This window comes from Mytilus californianus, unplaced genomic scaffold (genome assembly GCF_021869535.1).
Source record: "Mytilus californianus isolate M0D057914Y unplaced genomic scaffold, xbMytCali1.0.p SCAF_11, whole genome shotgun sequence".
Lineage (NCBI taxonomy): Eukaryota > Metazoa > Mollusca > Bivalvia > Mytilida > Mytilidae > Mytilus > Mytilus californianus.
Window position 1 is genome coordinate 20,345,615 of NW_026262593.1, and position 18,135 is coordinate 20,363,749.

General features: G+C 31.9%; 1 protein-coding gene and 1 long non-coding RNA gene across 3 annotated transcripts; both read right to left on the bottom strand.

Moving 5' to 3' along the window:
- Window positions 1–321: 321 nt before the first annotated feature.
- Window positions 322–3,106, bottom strand: LOC127719710 (uncharacterized). Of its 2 annotated transcripts, none has more exons than XM_052225948.1 (3): window positions 3,055–3,106; window positions 2,187–2,298; window positions 322–1,394 (listed from the first exon to the last, which is right to left on the bottom strand). In XM_052225948.1, the coding sequence occupies exons 2-3, from the start codon at window positions 2,239–2,241 to the stop codon at window positions 583–585; spliced, it is 867 nt and encodes a 288-aa protein (XP_052081908.1). In that variant the 5' UTR covers window positions 2,242–2,298; window positions 3,055–3,106; the 3' UTR covers window positions 322–582. The 2 variants fall into 2 exon arrangements, with proteins under 2 accessions (XP_052081908.1, XP_052081907.1); XM_052225947.1 differs by having other exon boundaries at window positions 2,992–3,062.
- Window positions 3,107–10,204: 7,098 nt separating this feature from the next.
- Window positions 10,205–12,444, bottom strand: LOC127719714 (uncharacterized). The gene is made up of 2 exons (XR_007990462.1): window positions 12,067–12,444; window positions 10,205–11,087 (listed from the first exon to the last, which is right to left on the bottom strand). It is a non-coding gene; the product is annotated as an uncharacterized LOC127719714 (long non-coding RNA).
- Window positions 12,445–18,135: the final 5,691 nt, after the last annotated feature.

Consider the following 18,135-nt stretch of genomic DNA (forward strand, 5'->3'; position numbering starts at 1 on the left):
TTTTTATGAAACAAAGCAATACCAACTCTTTCAATTTGTCTTTTAGTTTGGAATGGGAAATACTTGTGTAAAGTGTAGAAAAGTCAAATGTTTTAATACTGTGGCAAGATGAAAGAGTCTTAGATTGTATGTACTCTAAAAGATATTTGGAATTTTTTAGTATCCACATCCGGCCGATTCACGCCACCTCTAGAATAATTTGTTGATAATAGATAATTTATATATACTCAATATTTGGACTGGTTCACGTGAAATAATTTCAGGGGAAATTGTCCCTACCTCAACCATTCGTTCTTGCATATAACTATCAGAACACCTGTAGCTGATAAAACAACTGTTTTATAACAAATTTAACGGAACATCTCTTTTCCTGCAACTGGACGTTAAGCAACCAACCAACAATCAATCAATCTTTTCCTGCAAAAGCGGCATTGTGATCATATGTTAAACATCATTATTTTTTTTGTTTATGGTTTATTTGTTAACAGTCAATCCCTTTATTCGGTTCTTATCTTTAACATATATACAGGAATTTTACCACCTTCAAAGTTTTTCCTAAACACTTACAGATGTTTAATTATCTTAATATACATTTTCAATTTCAAGCAAGAAAGCATCACCGCTTTCTTTATTACACACTAGTAGACAATTATTCGTTTTGTCGTAATGTATTCCGATTGGATCTTTCAGTCCATTGGATTTATTGAGAAGTTCTCTGTGATGCTTTCCATCAGGGGAGATAACTAAGACGTTGTGAGAAGAACTACCAACTACGTATACATTGCCATCATTGTCGGTTGTAACACCCATGGGCCATTCCAGTTTTTTGTCCTCGAACTCCCACAGTACTAATCCTGTAAAATCACAACAATATAATAGATTTTTCTCTAAATCGGTGACAAATAGTTTGTCGTCAGTGGTTGCTATGTACCCGATATCTGCTGTCGGACTGGGGACACGTCTTACTGTCTTTCCTGTTAAGTCAATTTCTTCTATCTTTTCATCAAATCCTACATATAGAAGTCCATTGTGATAAGCTACTTGGAAACACATTCCATCAACTTCAATTTTATTTTTTACCTCTCCCGTTGCAACACAAATAATCTCAATGTAATGTCCATTCGGAAACGTCACAGCAACAGTATCGCCATCTATGGCCGACATTCCATTCGCATTTCCGGAAAGTGTGATAATTCTGTCATGATTTTCGTCAACCTCTCTGACAACTAAACCGCTATTCCGGTTTATGAACACGTATTTTTCTTTGAAGATGATACAGTCCGTTATCCATATATCACCATATGATTCTTTTATTTTTAATCGTTCTCTCAAGGTTACATAAAAAGAGAGGGGCAATGTAATAATAGGCTTATTTCCAGATCCAGGTTTATGTTCTGAAAAATAAGACCAATTATGATCATAAACACTAATTCATATACCCGACTTCCGAATTTGCAACGCATATTAAATTTTTTCTTGCATCTAAATAAAAAAAATTGATAAAATACAAATAGAAATACACGCTTCCGTACATAAACCATATTATAGTTGTACTTTTCAAATGATGAATTTGTTTCATTGATATTTGGTTTTATTGCTATAGTGAGATCAAAAGGGAAGACAGGTATACGTCAAATAGACTGCAATTTAACCCCAACAACAAAAATAACCAAAAAATATCGAAAAGGCAATACACATATTGCGTACTACATGGATTTATGCTATTTTGCAGTTTCAAAGGTGTTGCGACTTTTTAAAACCAGGCCCTAAATCCAATGATATGCATAAGATAATAAGCAAAGCTTGGTAACATGATCTGTATTTTCATCCAATACACCTTATCGCTATTTGTCCGCCATTACTGGACATCACACAAGTTCCCGTAAAATTTTGACGTCATAATAGAAAATATCTGACGCCACAATGGAAAAGTGATTGTTGTGTGACGTCAAAAGTTCGAGCGGGACAGATTCTCGGGTCAAGCGGGAATAGCGATAAGGTGTATTGTAGTCTAGGTACACTAATAAAAGACTATCTTACAATTACTGACAAAAACTACTGCACGTTTAAACAAAAGACCAACACGTAAACGTACACGCTGGCAATATGAATACGACTAAGGGAAGAATAAGAAGGTACAAATTATTTTGTATTGAGCAAATCTCTGAACAGTACTTTATATCTACCTTTTATTTTCCGAACGGGAGAAGTAGCTTCAACTTTTGTATTAGAACATCCCATTCTGCATGAATATCAATATATTAATTTGTTTTCATAAATTATATAAAGGATATCACCCTGTAAACAAAAGAGATAATTGAAAAAAAATCATACTTGAATAAGGGGATTTATTGTAAAAATTATACAAAAAAGGAAAGCTTTGTTTAGTAGTTAAAGGTTCAGGACGTCCTAAAAATTAAGGTACCTCTAATAATCGTTTTACATGTATACAAACATATTTTTATGTACACGTATATATATTAGTATGTGAAATGAACAAATGATATATTATCACTAATCTTATCTGTGTAGTTTTAAAAATTAGATGCTCATAAATAAAATATTATGTATAATTGGGAAACAGATACTAAAATAGAATTAATGACATCTCCTAATCCTTTCATTGAGCTGTAGGAACAAAAGGTACACGTTACATGTATATGCACAATACCAAGTCAGTTATTAGCTGGCAGCCCATGTTCTCATTACAAAAATATCGTCTAAAGTACACCAAACTGAAATAATGTACTGGTACTTTAAGTTATATTGATAATTGTCTGACGCATACACTAAAAAAATATCAGTTCGCATAGTGTTCATTTCTCATTGGAAAGTGTTTAAGTAAAAGTATATATAAATGTCAATTTATATATTGTGTGTTAGCTTAAGCTAGTCATTCAAAATGTATAAGATACTTTTTTCTAAAAGCAATTTTGACAAACAAAACATAGACCGTAAACATATCTTAATCACTTTAAATAAGATACTTACATATCATAAATAATCAACTGAATAGTTGTAGTGGTTCAAACAGTGAACTTTAGCCATACTTACATGTACCTTTTAAGTGTTATCCAATATAAACATATCATATCATATATGTTAACCAAATGACTATAGACAAGCGTCATTACTTTTAAACAAAAGGGTTAATATACCATAAATGATTCAACAGAGTTAGTTTAGTCTATTAATAATTATAGTAAAAGTACTTGATTGTAATTCAGAGGAAATATTCCACAAGAAAGAAAAGACGTGATTTTTGGAAGTCTAAATCTAAAATCAAGTGATAATATTGACCAATTGAAGGTTGATACGAATTTTGATGATGTTTGTAAAATTATGCTAGAGTCAGCTAGAAATACGTTTGGTATTTTCAAACCAAAGAAACGAAAGAAAATAAAATCACGAGAAACCCTTGGTTTGATGAGGAGTGTAGATTTGCCTGGCAACATTATAGGAAACTAAAGAAAAATTTCTACCTTGAAAATCTTCTGTTCAACAAAAGCAGAACTTACATCTTACTGAAAAAAAAAATACAAACAAACTTTAGATAAAAAAAATATTAAATTACATAGAAAAAAAAATGATGAAAGAAATGAAAAATTCAAAATCGAAAAATCCAGGAGAATTTGGGAAACTTTTAAATCAGGGGAAAAGAAAACAACAACCTGATATACCTATAGAGTCTTTGTTTGATTTTTGTAAAGGACTAGATGATGTTGAGACAGCTGCCACAGATTTGCCAGGTATTGACCCAGACCAACATGGGGAAAATAATAATGATATACATCTCCCTATTACAAGGGACGAAATAATATTGTGCATTAGAAAAATGAAAAATAATAAAGCATGTGGTGAAGATAGAGTTATAAATGGGTATATAAAATCTACTGTTGATGTATGTATACCATTTTATGGAAAGGTGTTAAACATGATATTTGACACAGGTATAATACCTAGCAAATGGTTGATTGGCAATATAAAACCTGTATACAAAAACAAGGGAGATAGATATAATCCCAAAAATTTTAGTCCGATTACTATTATCAGCTGTAAATTATTCTCCGCACTTTTGAATGAAAGAATTAAGACATTTGTCGAAAATTTTGATATTTTAAATGAAAGTCAGTGTGGTTTTAGATCTGGATACAGTACAACAGACAATTTATTTACATTGTCAGCTTTTTTTGATATTTGAAACAAAAGAAAAAAAGTTATTTGTAGCCTTTATACCGGATTTCGAAAGAGCTTTTGATACATTTTGGCGTGATAAACTCTGGTTTAAGTTGCTAACTCAGCATATAAATGGGAAAATGTATTCATTTATATGAAAATATTAAATCAAATATTGTATATAATAGTAATGTTTCAGACTATTTTATTTGTAACAAAGGTGTCCGTCAAGGCGAAAACTTGTCCCCTATATTATTTGCATTATACTTAAACGACCTAGAACACTTTTTGGAAGAAAAAAGCCTACGGGAGGCTTGAGAGTATTTCCGAAGAAATTGATTCCAAGCTTCAAATTTATTTAAAACTGTTTGTTACCCTTTATGCAGACGACACAGTACTACTGGCAGAAAGTGCTGATGATTTACAGAAACAGCTGGATTCTTTTAGTGAATACTGTAATGTTTGGAAGCTTAAAGTTAACGTCATAAAAACTTAAATGGTGATTTTTTTCTAGAGGTAGAATTCCGTTACATTTTAATATAGACGGCACTGACATTGAACTTGTTAAAGAATTTAACTATTTGGGCATATTATCATCTAGAACTGAAAATTCTAAAATAGCACAGAAGCACCAAGCAGAAAAGGCCACAAAAGCTATGTTTAATATGTTGTAATTGGACCGCATGCATAATCTTTCCATTCAGTGTCACTTAGATCTTTTCGATAAAGTCGTGCAACCTATACTACTGTATGGTTGTGAAATTTGGGGGCATGGTGATATTGATATTGTAGAAAAAATCCATCTGGAATTCTGTAAACTTCCTTTGAAACTAAAAAATTCCACACCTAGCTATATGGTATATGGGGAACTTGGTATATATATCCTTTGGACATTGATATTGAATTAAAGATAGTATCTTATTGGTGTAAATTAGTATCTGCTAAAGACACTGAGTTATCTTCTATTGCATATACACTATTAAAACACTATTTACTGTTAATGATGTATGTACATTTTTTGTAAGTAAGGTTAAAAATATATTAGAAGAATGTGGTTTTTCAAATATTTGGATTACTCAAGGTTTTGGTAACGATATATGGTTAAAAAATGCACTACAGCTGCGATAACAAGACCAATTCAAACAGTACTGGAATACACAATTACAAGAGTCTTCAAAAGTAGTTATTTACAGAATTTTGAAGTTAGAATTGAATTTTGAAAATATTTTGAGATCTTGGATCTGCACGAAAGTATTATCTTATATAAATATAGAACCACAAACCACAGACTCCCAATAGAAACAGGGAGGTAGATTGATGTTGATAAAAGTGATAGAAAATGTCGAATTTCATTATCTGCTAGAATGTGCATTTTTTTAATGACAGTAGAAAATTATACTTCGAAAAATATTATTTGGCTCGTGTAAATACATTAAAGTTTAGAAAATTGATGAGCAAATTAAACAAAAAGTCAAAGCTAAAAAGATTATGCAAGTTCATAAAGTGTGAAGACAAACATGTGGGTCCTCCTGGCTTAAATGTATAGTATTTTGAATCCACTGTATTGTATATGTATAGTATTTTGAATCCACTGTATTGTATATGAATGTTTGTAAATAGATGCATATCCCTGTACATATTGTGCACTCTCTCTCTGTACCTATGTATCTGCAATTGTTATGAGAATAAAGATATTGTATTGTATTGTACTTTCAATAATTTGACACCAAAGTTATACACAAGTTCATACAAGTTTTGTTGTTTACTGTGTTCTAACTATGTCCTTGAATATTGGGCACTGTTAATTAAGCAACGACAGTTTTTCTATCACCATAATATATCGAGTACTTAAAAGCCTTTATTCATATATAGTACCGGGTATTTTGATATACAACTGTTTAATCTCTTGTCAAAAGTAAAAATGTTTTTGATCATTAAATTATGTAACTCTATGGAAAAATCAGTAATAAACGTAAGAAGTCATTAATACTAACAGTTTCTTTTAGCAATTAAGATGGACTTTTCGTAAAAGGTGGTTATAAAGCAGGTAAAATAGGAAACACGCTCGTTTAATTTGTTGATTCTCAAAACCAATATATATTATCATTTATAAATAGGGTATACCACCCTCTTGTCTAACCTGCAGGACTAAGATATCTCTGATTTGACGATAAAGTTTATACATAAACAGTGTGTCTGTCTAGAGAAAATTCCTTGTCTCAACAGTCTTGACATAGTACATTCGGGAATAGTAAATCACCTTTTATACATATCAAGGCGAATCAAGAGCTGATGGAAAGTGGAAAGAGGGAAAAAAAGGGAAAAATGGAGGGATGGGGTGGGGGGTTGTGTTTGCGGGGGGGGGGGGGGGGGGGTTTAATATATTCGCCGAACGTAAAGAGACAATATTTATTTACGTTTCGATGCAAACAAAATATTTTCCTATGAAATGCGGGCGTGATGATACCACTGTACATAACCCCACTATATGAATGTTGTTGTACCCGTTACAAGTCAGGAACCTTGTTAGTGGTTGTCTTTCGTGATATTTTTAGAACTGATTTTTTTGTCGTTTAGGGAATTTTGTGTTAATAGAGGATCTTTGACAGTAAGAGCTTGACACAATTATAATTAATGTGAAATTTTTTAGTTTTAAAAAATTGAAAATTACCACGTGGATCAGTGTTTACATATTACATGGAAGAAATTATTCCGAGTATTCTTTATTTTGATTGTTTAGCATGTTACCTGGATACAGGACGCTCATATATATTTCTTTGTTTCAGGATTCGGGCACATTTGAAATTTATTGTTGAAAAAATTATTTACCCTCCCACCCGCCGCTAACAATTGTTTTAATTAATTTTTATTTTATGTATTTAGTAGTGCATATTTAACTGTGGCTAGCTCAAATGTGTAGTGAATCTGTTTGGCTTCATTATATTTATTTCTAATGGCTTGTCGCTTATTTGCTTCTAACAATTTTGGTGTGACTGCCAGTTAAATTCTTTATCCTGTTCTATGAAATATATTTGTTTGTATGTCTTGTTATTATATGTTGTGTCGTAATAAAATTGAGTAACTTTGATTTCGTTTGTGAGAAGTCTGGTAATTTGTATAGACACTTGTCTAGTTTTAAAGATTCTTGTGTTTTTTTTTTTTGTCGTTCTGTTGCTGACTCATTGAATTGACTTATACCCTCAAAACTCCCTTTTTCATATTTGCAAAAAATGTCCAGGAGTAATTGTGTTAATTACTCATCTGTTTTTTTTTTCGATATTAATATTGAAAACAGTCTTCCAAATAGATATGGTTTATTTATAAGTTAGAACTAGGGTTTGAACAATCTTTCAGTAACTGCGAGTAATACATGAAGTCAAAGCCAAACTGACGAAAATCTTTTGCATGGGTTTTTTCAGCCAGACGGGAGAGGTGTAGATGGTCATATTTCTATACCCTAGTCAACATTTGGGTGGCAACAAATTTAGAAAGAAAATATATTAGGTTGGATATCTGTTACACAATATCGACAGGACGGGGACTTTTGGATATCTATATACCTTTTCAACCAAATATGTTGTTGTTCCTGTTCCAAGTCAGGATATCCGGCATTAGTTAGAAGCTAACACTTTACAGCTTTAGTAAATTGTAGTTTGGTTCAGTTGAAAATATCATGCATGGAAAAACTTCCCTTTGAACCCCTCTTATTGACGGAGTAAGCTAAGGCATGCACGGAGGGATGTTCAAAAAGATGTCGTATATAACTAGGTACCAAATATACAACGCTGTAATATTTGGTTTTACAGTGTAGGCTCGCTCTTACCGTTTACAAGGTATTAATCTCATTAATCAATGGAAATGCTTTTGGTTATTCATCAGGATGCCTCAAAGTCTAGATTTACCAACAGAAATATGCTTATAAAGGCATCAATAATGTAGACATTTTATTGTACCTTTATTTAGGAGTCCATCAGTGCATTTCCTGTGCTGGTTCTGTTGTGTATTTTTTGTTAATCTACTGATCGGTATTAAAGAAGAGGGAGGGTTAAGATCTCACAAAATAAGTTTACCCCCCACTCCTTCCCAAATTTTGATATGTCTGTCCCAAGTCAGGAACCTCGTCAGAACTTGTCGTATGTCATATCTTAATGTTTTTCTTTATTTGGATAATTTGGTGTTGATTGCAGATTTTAGAGGGGTTCTGTTAAATCTATTCACAACTTTTATAGACTACCAAAGGTAAAATACCATGACCACAATAAGGGAAAAGAAATTCTATATATAGCAATTGGTTAGATGTTAAGGATATCCATTTTCGATCCAAACCAGCTCATAAATGAAAAGAGGAAGAAGATACCAAAAGGGATACAAAAAACCATAAATATAAGGACAGACGATACCATGGTAAAAAAAGTCCACAAAACACTACACAGAAATATTGTAGCAAAACGAATCCACTAAAAAACCGGAGATAATATTTTTGAATGTTAGCTATTCCAGGGATGATGCAAATCAGATTTGCGATCACTATCCTTTTCCTCACTAACAACATTAAGCATTTGACCTCTTGCGTTTTACACAACTATTCATATTCCAAATCAAAAGACAGAATAAAAGAAATATGTTATTTTTTTCATGAGAAAATACCAACATGTATTATGCACAAATGCATTAAAGTAACTTTATGCAGGCAATAATCTTACTTTGTAAAAAAACTAACCTGCTCATAACACACTAAAATTAGACACCAGGAATTTGCTAACGTTTCTTTTCTTTTACAACTTATATTATAACTTAAATTTGCACCGTATTTCCTACTAGAGAATCAGCATTCCCATGGTGGAAATGTACTCCTGTTCTCGGAGACTTTTCATATATTTATATAAAGTTAAAAAGAGGCGAAAGATACCAAAAGGATTTTCAAACTCATAAATCGAAAGTAAACTGACAACGCCATGGCAAAAAACTTAAAAAGACCAAAAAGACTAGCAACTGTATGTAAAACACAACATGGCAAACTAAAGACTGAGCAACACAAACCCAATCAAAAACCGGGGGAGATCTCAGGTGCTCCAGAAGGGCAAGCAGATACTGCTCCCACTGTGGCACCCTTAGTGATTTCATGTAAGTACAAACCCGGTGATTAGACTAAATCGGTATGTCCCATTCGGGGAAAATGAAGATTGTGGTTACGACAATTGGAACATATCCGTCGTCATCTGTGAAAGAGATATTCCATAACGGTTAACCAACTCGTGATGGCGTCCGTAAAATTTTCGGAGAGATGATTTCAGCTCCAACACTTGGAAATCTTGATATAATAGCTTCCTTGTGAGCAGCAACCCTCTATCAAGGAAATCATTATAGGAAACGTAAGCCCTGGAATATCGTATCAACTGGGAGACATATACGCCATATGCAGGCGCTGCTGGAATGTTGATACAGAGAAATAGAAAGTTCACAATTGGGAAGCTGAAATCATCTCTTTTGTCCTAAAGTTTTGTTCTCAACCGACCATCATTGTCAATATCTAGATGTAAGTCAAGATATGAGGCAGACTTAACTGTATCGGGTGTATCCTTTATTTCAAGTTTGATGGGATATATGCGTTCAACGTAGTCACCAAACTTTGAATTATTTAGTGAGAGGACATTAAACTATCATATGGGCTTCTAAAGAGCAATTAAAGAGGTTATCTTATAATTATAGGTAATTTAAAGTCTGTGTATATCTCATTTATTACAGCTTTCTTTAAAAAGTATATTTCCAACAATCACGGCATATCAGTCGATGTACATTAAGCTAGTATACATACAATGTCAAGATAGTTGGTGAGTAAATGGTCATAAACGTTCAGCATAGTTTTAAAACAGAGGTCAACATTCAATCGACATGAGTCATGAAAAGTTAAAGTGAGATTTGAAGACAATATTTAAGGATTGTATCGTTTCTCCCTTTCTTTGAACACTACATTATTACATAAACACGTTATGAATGGCGACAAGGGGAGACGCACGAGAAAAGAGACTGATGTAGAAATATGTTTAATTCTTGTAATTTAAAGTAAACATTATATCCATCTGGGACTAACATATGGGCTATCAAATATGTTGTACGTCAAAAGAAATTGTACGTTTGAAGCTTATTTCGATGAAATGATAACAGTTTTTTATGATATTTCTTGATACATGTTTTAAATTGCAATACTGCGTAACAATATTTAACATTTATGTACAATGAAGATAGCAATCCTACTATTCTGTTGTGTGTCTCGATTGTAAATTACTTTCTCGCATGTCCACAGTTATATGTTTACCATGTCTGTCTACACGTATTTTGGGGTTCATTTTTTGTTTAAAAGCTTCATAAAACTCTGTAGTTTCCAAATTTCTATCCGCAATGAAATTAGATTTTGTTTGACTTTGTTCAGTTAGAACCTTACGTAAGATTTTTTGTACTCTGGTTGGGTCAACTTGTCTTATTTTTCTTTCTATTTCCTTTTCAAAGTTTCTTCGATCGTACCCGCCATGATAAATTCTAATTTCCTGAGCGAAATGTCTTGCAGCTTTAGGGGACTGTACCCAAGGTCGTTTATATCCTCTCTTCTTAAGTGTGTCAAATTCTTTCGCTCTGTATTGATCGTTCAAAACACTTTCATAACCTTTTAATCGTTTGTGAGAGCGGTCTGATCGAGTTAACATGCGGTCAAGAATATTGTTTTTAAATCTTTCCTCCTTTTCAATTATTTTCTGCATTGTTTGAAGTCGTGCTTCTTCTAGCATATTAACCCTGTTTGCACGTGCACGTGTCTTTGAGGTTATCTCATCAAGTCTTGAAAAAGTTACTTTCATATCATAAAATGGCTTTTTTATTTGGTTCCTCTTCATTTTGAATTTATAATCACCAACGTTCTGAAAAACGTGAACAGTTAAATAAGATAGGAATAACAGCAATATCTGCATTACCCAAAAATTAAAAGCATTAATAGAAATATTCATTATAGCAGAATTAGACACCTATCTTATACCGATTTTGATCCGTGTCGTCTTTGTTCACTGTATATTACGACGTATGTCAGATTCGAAGAAGAATAAGCTAACTCTTCCGGAGCACCTGATATCACTTCCATTTTCGTTAGAGTTTTATATTGTTTACGAAGTATTTGTTTCCTTAGAAAAGAAGGGATGTTTTGTATTTTATTTGTACATACTATATTTCATTTGTGAATATTGCACGTGTTTTAATCCTTTTGATATGTCATACATTTGTATTCGTGTATTATCCATTTGATTTCACATAGTGGGTTTTGGTATCTTTTATTAGATACTAAATTAAGTAAAAGTAAGAATATTACTGAGCGATTATAGGGGAAATTCTGAACATCAAACAAAATAGAACGATCCTTAAGAGAGAAGCAAAAGATACCAAAGGGTTATTCAAACTCATAAGTCGAAAACAAACTGACAATGCCGTGGCAAGAAAAAAAAACGACGAAAAGAATAACAACAGTATACACAAAACACAACATAGAAAACTATAGACTGAGCAACACGAACCCCATCAAAGACCAGGGGTGATGTCCATATCATCATCATCATAATCAACACCAGAACAACAAAAATGATAATACTATAAATATTTACTAATGATAATGTCTCCCTTTATAAGATACTTAGATACTTGCTACGGTCGTATCCGATCATTTGTTTTCATGTTTCAATTTCCTGAAATAAAGAGTCATGTTTTTTTTTCATTTCACTTTTTACAATGTTTGTAACTGTATTGGTCAGTTATAATGTAAATAATTATGTGACTAGTCTAGTCTAACATGTAAATGAGAGAATGAACACAGAATCACAGTATTGTAAATATAGATTAAAACGTACTCACTTGAAGCTTCGAAACTTCAGCTTTACCTTTTCACTTTCAGATATTGAACACTTGTGCTACACATTATCACCAATTCAATATTGATGAATTGTCAAGGTATGTAAAAAAGTAAATAATCTCAAAGTCATTCCCGTCAAGATTCATTTATTGACACCCTGTCAAAACATGTTGACATATATCTTTTAAATGAAAGTTATCAACTTCTACAATCCTTTTACCATATTAATACACTCGGTTGATAAATATACATAAAATTTCAAAAAGAATTTTAAATATCTACACAGTCAATTCAAAAGAAATTAAAATACGATATTGACAGCCAGCTACGGTGAAATCTATAACTTTTGGCTACAAATATTGAAACAGTTTAAATATTTACAATTGATAAGTATTTCTCTTTTTAAACAATTGATATTAGAAAGTTTAAGTTCAATACATTTATTTCAGCTGATATGTTCTATGTACGTAAAAGGTTAACATATAATTTTACGTAACATTAATTTTAAATAGAAATGCGCCATTTTAAGTAATTGAGAAATATAACTACTATCTGGTTCAATGATTTCAAATTTTGTTCTGTCAATCGTTTATGTAATATTGTCAGTGCTAAATAAAACTCGTTTGTCTTTCGTAGATTCGTCTGTTGAATGGATAAACTGTATTGCAGAAGCAAACATTAGCTTTAGCAAAACATGACATACTAGTAGAGTCAGAATAAGGGTAGTAAACACAGAACACTATGATAAAGCTGTAGCAAACACAGACATACAATAGTAACGCAATATAATCCAAGCTTTGTATTCATAAATAATCTAATGTAGTATATGCTGCGACCATTCATATTTTGTTGGGGAGGGGGGCATGTTTTTTTAAGAAGATTGTTTTATATTAAATTATTAAAGGAAAAAAAGAAGATTTCAGAAGGGAAGTGAACAAAATAGTTTGTTTCAATTCAAAATTAGGGAGGGTGTGTTATTTTAGTTTGAAAACAAATTCTTGTTGGTGCTCTTTGTTCTATTTTTATTTAAATTCGAGAAAAAAAAATTGTTTGTCCCGAGAAAAAACACGTGCAACGCATGACTGCTGTCTCATTTTTTGTGTTGTTCTTAATTTTCTAGATTATGTATGAAATAATTAATTTTTTAAACAAAAAAAGTTACTCACGAAAAAATGCAGATAAGCGTTACAAATTTCAGATTTTTTTTCTAATATGCTCTTGCAACCAAAGTACATATAAAATATAAACCCAACAGCAAACCCAGAAGACCAGTAGAGCATAGATACCCTAGTGCATGCAAGTACTGTGTCCGGTATTAGAAAGCGTCATAATATGGCGGGAAAAGTTTATTCAGTGATGCATTTTCGCTAACATTGCAGATAGAACAGAAAATTAATTATTGTTCAGGTATAATTTATAGAAAGCTTGTAATATTTCCGACAATGTACATATATTGTTTTTATCCTGCAACCAACACCCGGCACTTGAGCTTTAGTTGTTTAATTCCCAATCATTGTCTCTGATTTTTCAAAAAAAAAATCGACATAGTTTAAACGCGGACCGCAAAGAGGACCCCAAAATGAACTGTTACCCAGAAAGAAATATTCATATTACCGCTTGCTCAACAAGGAAGCGGGTAACAGGCAAAAATTTATTTGTGTACCTGTTATTTGTGCAATAGAGGCCTGATTGCAGGATAAAAGGCTATCATTTTGTACGTCAGACATGCGTTTCTACTACTATAGACTCATCCGAATCCTGAAATAAAATAAAATAAAAGACCAAATAAAGTACAAAGTTGAAGAGCATTGAGGACCCACAATTCCTGTGGTAGAAAATCCTTAGCTTTTGAACAATTCAAAGTATTGCAAAATTTCTAATAAAACATAAAACAGAAAGCAGAAAAGTCAAGACATCTATTAAATACATGCAGTAATTATTTCTTAAATTACTAGTGACATTTTAACTATGTCATGGATCAACCTGGTCACTAATTCCAAATAGCTGCTATTCCAAGTTTTGAATATATTCCTGACCTTGACACATACTACAGTATCTAACTTTGGAATAAAGTGACGGGTGATACATTCATAGAAGAAAGTGTCTTAACTCTTTCGGTACAACTAGTCACTTTACGTTTTATTAGGGTCGTAAGGGGGGGTACCTTCATGACAAATAACGGTAAAAAAATCTTGCCAAACGGTAATTTTTGGTGCATGACGATAAAATGTACACTTTCTTTAAGAATAAATAATCGAATGATTTTGACGAATCACGTTAAATTCTTTCCAACGGTAAAGGTTAATTATTTGAGACCTTCGACGAATCACGATAAGGATATTTTGACGAATCAAGATAAAAATTTAACGAATTTGGCGCTAACGGTAGCCGAAAATGACCGTTTGACGCCTAGCGGTAAAGGGCATTCCTACCCTCTTTTAAGCGCGTGCAATTTCCATTGTTTTGAATCTTTAGTTCGTCTGAAAAATCCTAGACCTATGGATATCATGACATTGTTTAACTACCTTTTTATTTATTTAGGTCAAATGCAGATAATCACTTAGAATTATATAAGAATACTAAATATATATTCCAATTGGAATTTAACAATAACAACAAAAACTAGTATATTTAAACTATCTACAAACTGAAATGTGAAGTAAATTATCCTGAGTGCAGTTTATTTACTCATATCTTCCATTCAAAACATTTCTCAATGTTAATCTTGTATTAAAGTATCACTGACACCCCCTCCAGTAGAGCATACACTCTATGCTTTTGCAGGTATATATCTTATATTTGTTATTTAACTCTTATTTATTATTTGTTTTTTCATTTCTTATCTTTTTCATGTTTTATTATTTTGTTTTTTATCTTATTAGAAAATACAGGAATATAAACTCATAGCAGCAAGATTGCTAATAATATCACAAAATTTTAAAAATCCAAACCCCATAATTTAGTACGAAAGCCTATTAGGGTCACAAAAAAAAACCAATTATCTCGTAATTACGAGATAAATATCTCGTAATTACGAGAAAACTATCGCGTAATTACGAGATAATCATTTTTTTACTCGTAATTACGAGATAATCATTTTTTAACTCGTAATTACGAGAAAACTATCGCGTAATTACGAGATAATTATCGCGTAATTACGATAAAACTATCTCGTAATTACGGGATAATCATCGCGTAATTACGAGATAAGAAGTTTTTTATCTCGTAATTACGAGATAATTATCGCGTAATTACAATCAATTTTTTTTATCTCGTAATTACGAGATAATCATCGCGTAATTACGAGAAAACTATCGCGTAATTACGAGATAAAATAAACTGCTTCGCTGAGCGCAACTGGATACGCCCGCAGAGATCCAACCCTGAACAGTTTGGCCAAAAATGGACACAATATTCAAGCTTGATACAGGTCTGAATTTGGATTGTAATTAAATATTTGACATATTATAGGTTTCTGAATAAATGTAGTCAAAGAACTTGAAATTGGTTATATGAATTGAATTTATATTCAATTAAAGATTTCTTGCCGTTGTGCAATACACTGTGCTGTTGCGCAATACTTAGTAAATCTGTTGTCAGACTATAAACAAATAAAGTTCAATTAATTTTCAATGTCATATTAGAAATTTATGAAAATGTAAAGGGAGCTTACATAAATAGATATAAACAATTCACCAAAGTTTTATAAGAACTGCTGAAAGCATTTTTTATTTTTTGTCCGAAAACTGGAAAATCCTCCTTTTTTTATCAAAAAAACCCATAACTCGGAAACGTTAAATCTAAAATTTAAAAAAAACGAAAGGGAGCTCACGTCAATAGACATAAACAATTCACCAAAGTTTTATGCAAATTAGTTAAAGCGTTTTTGAGTTAATGTCCGACATGTTGACGACGGACGGACAGACGGACAACGGTATACCATAATACGTCCCGTAAACGGGCGTATAAAAATAATTATCTCGTAATTACGAGATGAAAAATGATTATCTCGTAATTACGCGATAGTTTTCTCGTAATTACGCGATGATTATCTCGTAATTACGCGATAGTTTTCTCGTAATTACGCGATGATGATCTCGTAATTACGAGATAATTATCTCGTAATGACGTGATAGTTATCTCGTAATTACGCGATAAGTATCTCGTAATTACGCGATAGTTTTCTCGTAATTACGAGATATACGCGATAATTTTTTTTTTTTTTACCCTCAAAGGCTTTCGTCATTTCGGCACAAATCAGCGGAGCAGAACCAAACGTAATCTATTTCTGTAACTTACCATAGTAGACTCACATACTAAAAATCAGCTCATTATTTGAAGGCGATTAAAGGGTAACACTATTAGGCCCCGACCATTTTGTGACAGGGCCATGAATATTATTAATTGTATGTGTTATGTATGTATGTTAGGGATTATGTATCATTTTGATGTTTCAATGCTGAATATATAGACATTCTATAGAAAATCTACAGTGTTTCCCCGTGTACTCTTTTTAAAAATGTTTTTATTAATCTTTTTGGTGTTCAAACTATAGTGCGTACATACATTGTTACAAGACCTAAGTGAATAAAAGTAATGACATTGTTATAATTACTATTATGCGACTAAGAAATAGTAAAAATTTACAAATCTACGATGTGAATATACAGTATATGATACTTTCTTAAGAATACTTTGGAGTTCATCAAATATACAATCATATTCAAAATAAAATAAATAAATTCCACAATTTTATTTTTTTGGTTAATAGCGTCATGAGACAAAAACTCGCCATTATCATTGATGGACCGTATACCTTTCTTGTACTAAGATCTGTAAAATTACTCGTACTGTCAACTTTGATAAAAGGATTGGACCAAATAAATTTTTTTCACACATGAAATGCATCTAACAGATTAAAAATCCCCTACTTCTTATCAATTCTCTACTACATAACACATCTTTATAAAAAATGCGGTACTTTTAAATTTAAAAACTCAAATTCACATCTGCTAATAAATAAATCCTCTTAATAAAATAGAGGGAAGAATGCTTTGGAAACATGTTTCCATAGAAAACTGTTAATATCACGTTGTATTTTAATTACAGAAGATGTTGGTACATGAGTAGATGAAATGACATAAATTAGCTTAGATATTGCAAGTGATTTAAGAATAACAATTTTACCCATCAAGGAAAGGTTTCTGATGTTCCACAATTTGATAATTGATTCCATTTTTTCTATGCATGTTTCTAAATTAGAACTAACCATGTCTTCAAAAGCATTAAATTTCAAACCTAAGGTTTTAAAACCATCTGTCCATTTTATGGGATGGAAACCTTCTTTGTTAAATTTATTTCTTCCGATCCATGTTGCTTCAGTTTTAGAAAAATAAACTTTTAACCCAGAACACTTCTCAAAATCTTTAAAGGAATTCAATTTCAGAAAACATGCGGTACCATCAGCCAACTGTGAATTTATATTTCAGTGTCCCCAATTTTTATACCAGCTATCTGATTGCTCTTACGAATACTTATTGCCAGCAGTTCCACGGCCAAAATGAATAAATAAGCAGGCAAAGGTCACCCTTGTCGAACACCTATCTCAATTTTGAATGGAATAAAAATAAATTCATTATTATCGACAAGACTAGATATGTTTAATGAAAAGTTACGACCTATTTCCTGAACTTGAAACCAACTAATGCTCTTTGAATAAATATCCATTCTATTGTATCAAACGCCTTCTCAAAATCGACTATTAATATAAGACCTGGATAATTCTTTGATGTGGTAAACAATATAATATAAGCAATGAGTCGTAGATTTTCACCAATGTATCTACCAGCCAAATATCCCGTCTGATCCGGATCTCTAAGTTTTGGAACAAATCATTTCATTCTTTCCGCAATAGCCCATCTGTACCAGGGCTTTTATTATTTTTAAATGTTTTCAAAACTTTAACGCACTCAGATTCTGAAATATCTGCATCGCATATATCTTACCACATCTGTAAGCTTAGGAATAAAATCCAAATAACAAAAATTAGAATCACCCGAATATTTATCAGG

Coding starts and splice junctions, on each gene's coding strand:
- LOC127719710 (XM_052225948.1), bottom strand. CDS start 2,241: ATGGGATGTTCTAATACAAAAGTTGAAGCTACTTCTCCCGTTCGGAAA. Junction 1,395..2,186: donor TCCCGTTCGGAAAATAAAAG/GTAGATATAAAG, acceptor CTTATTTTTCAG/AACATAAACCTGGATCTGGA.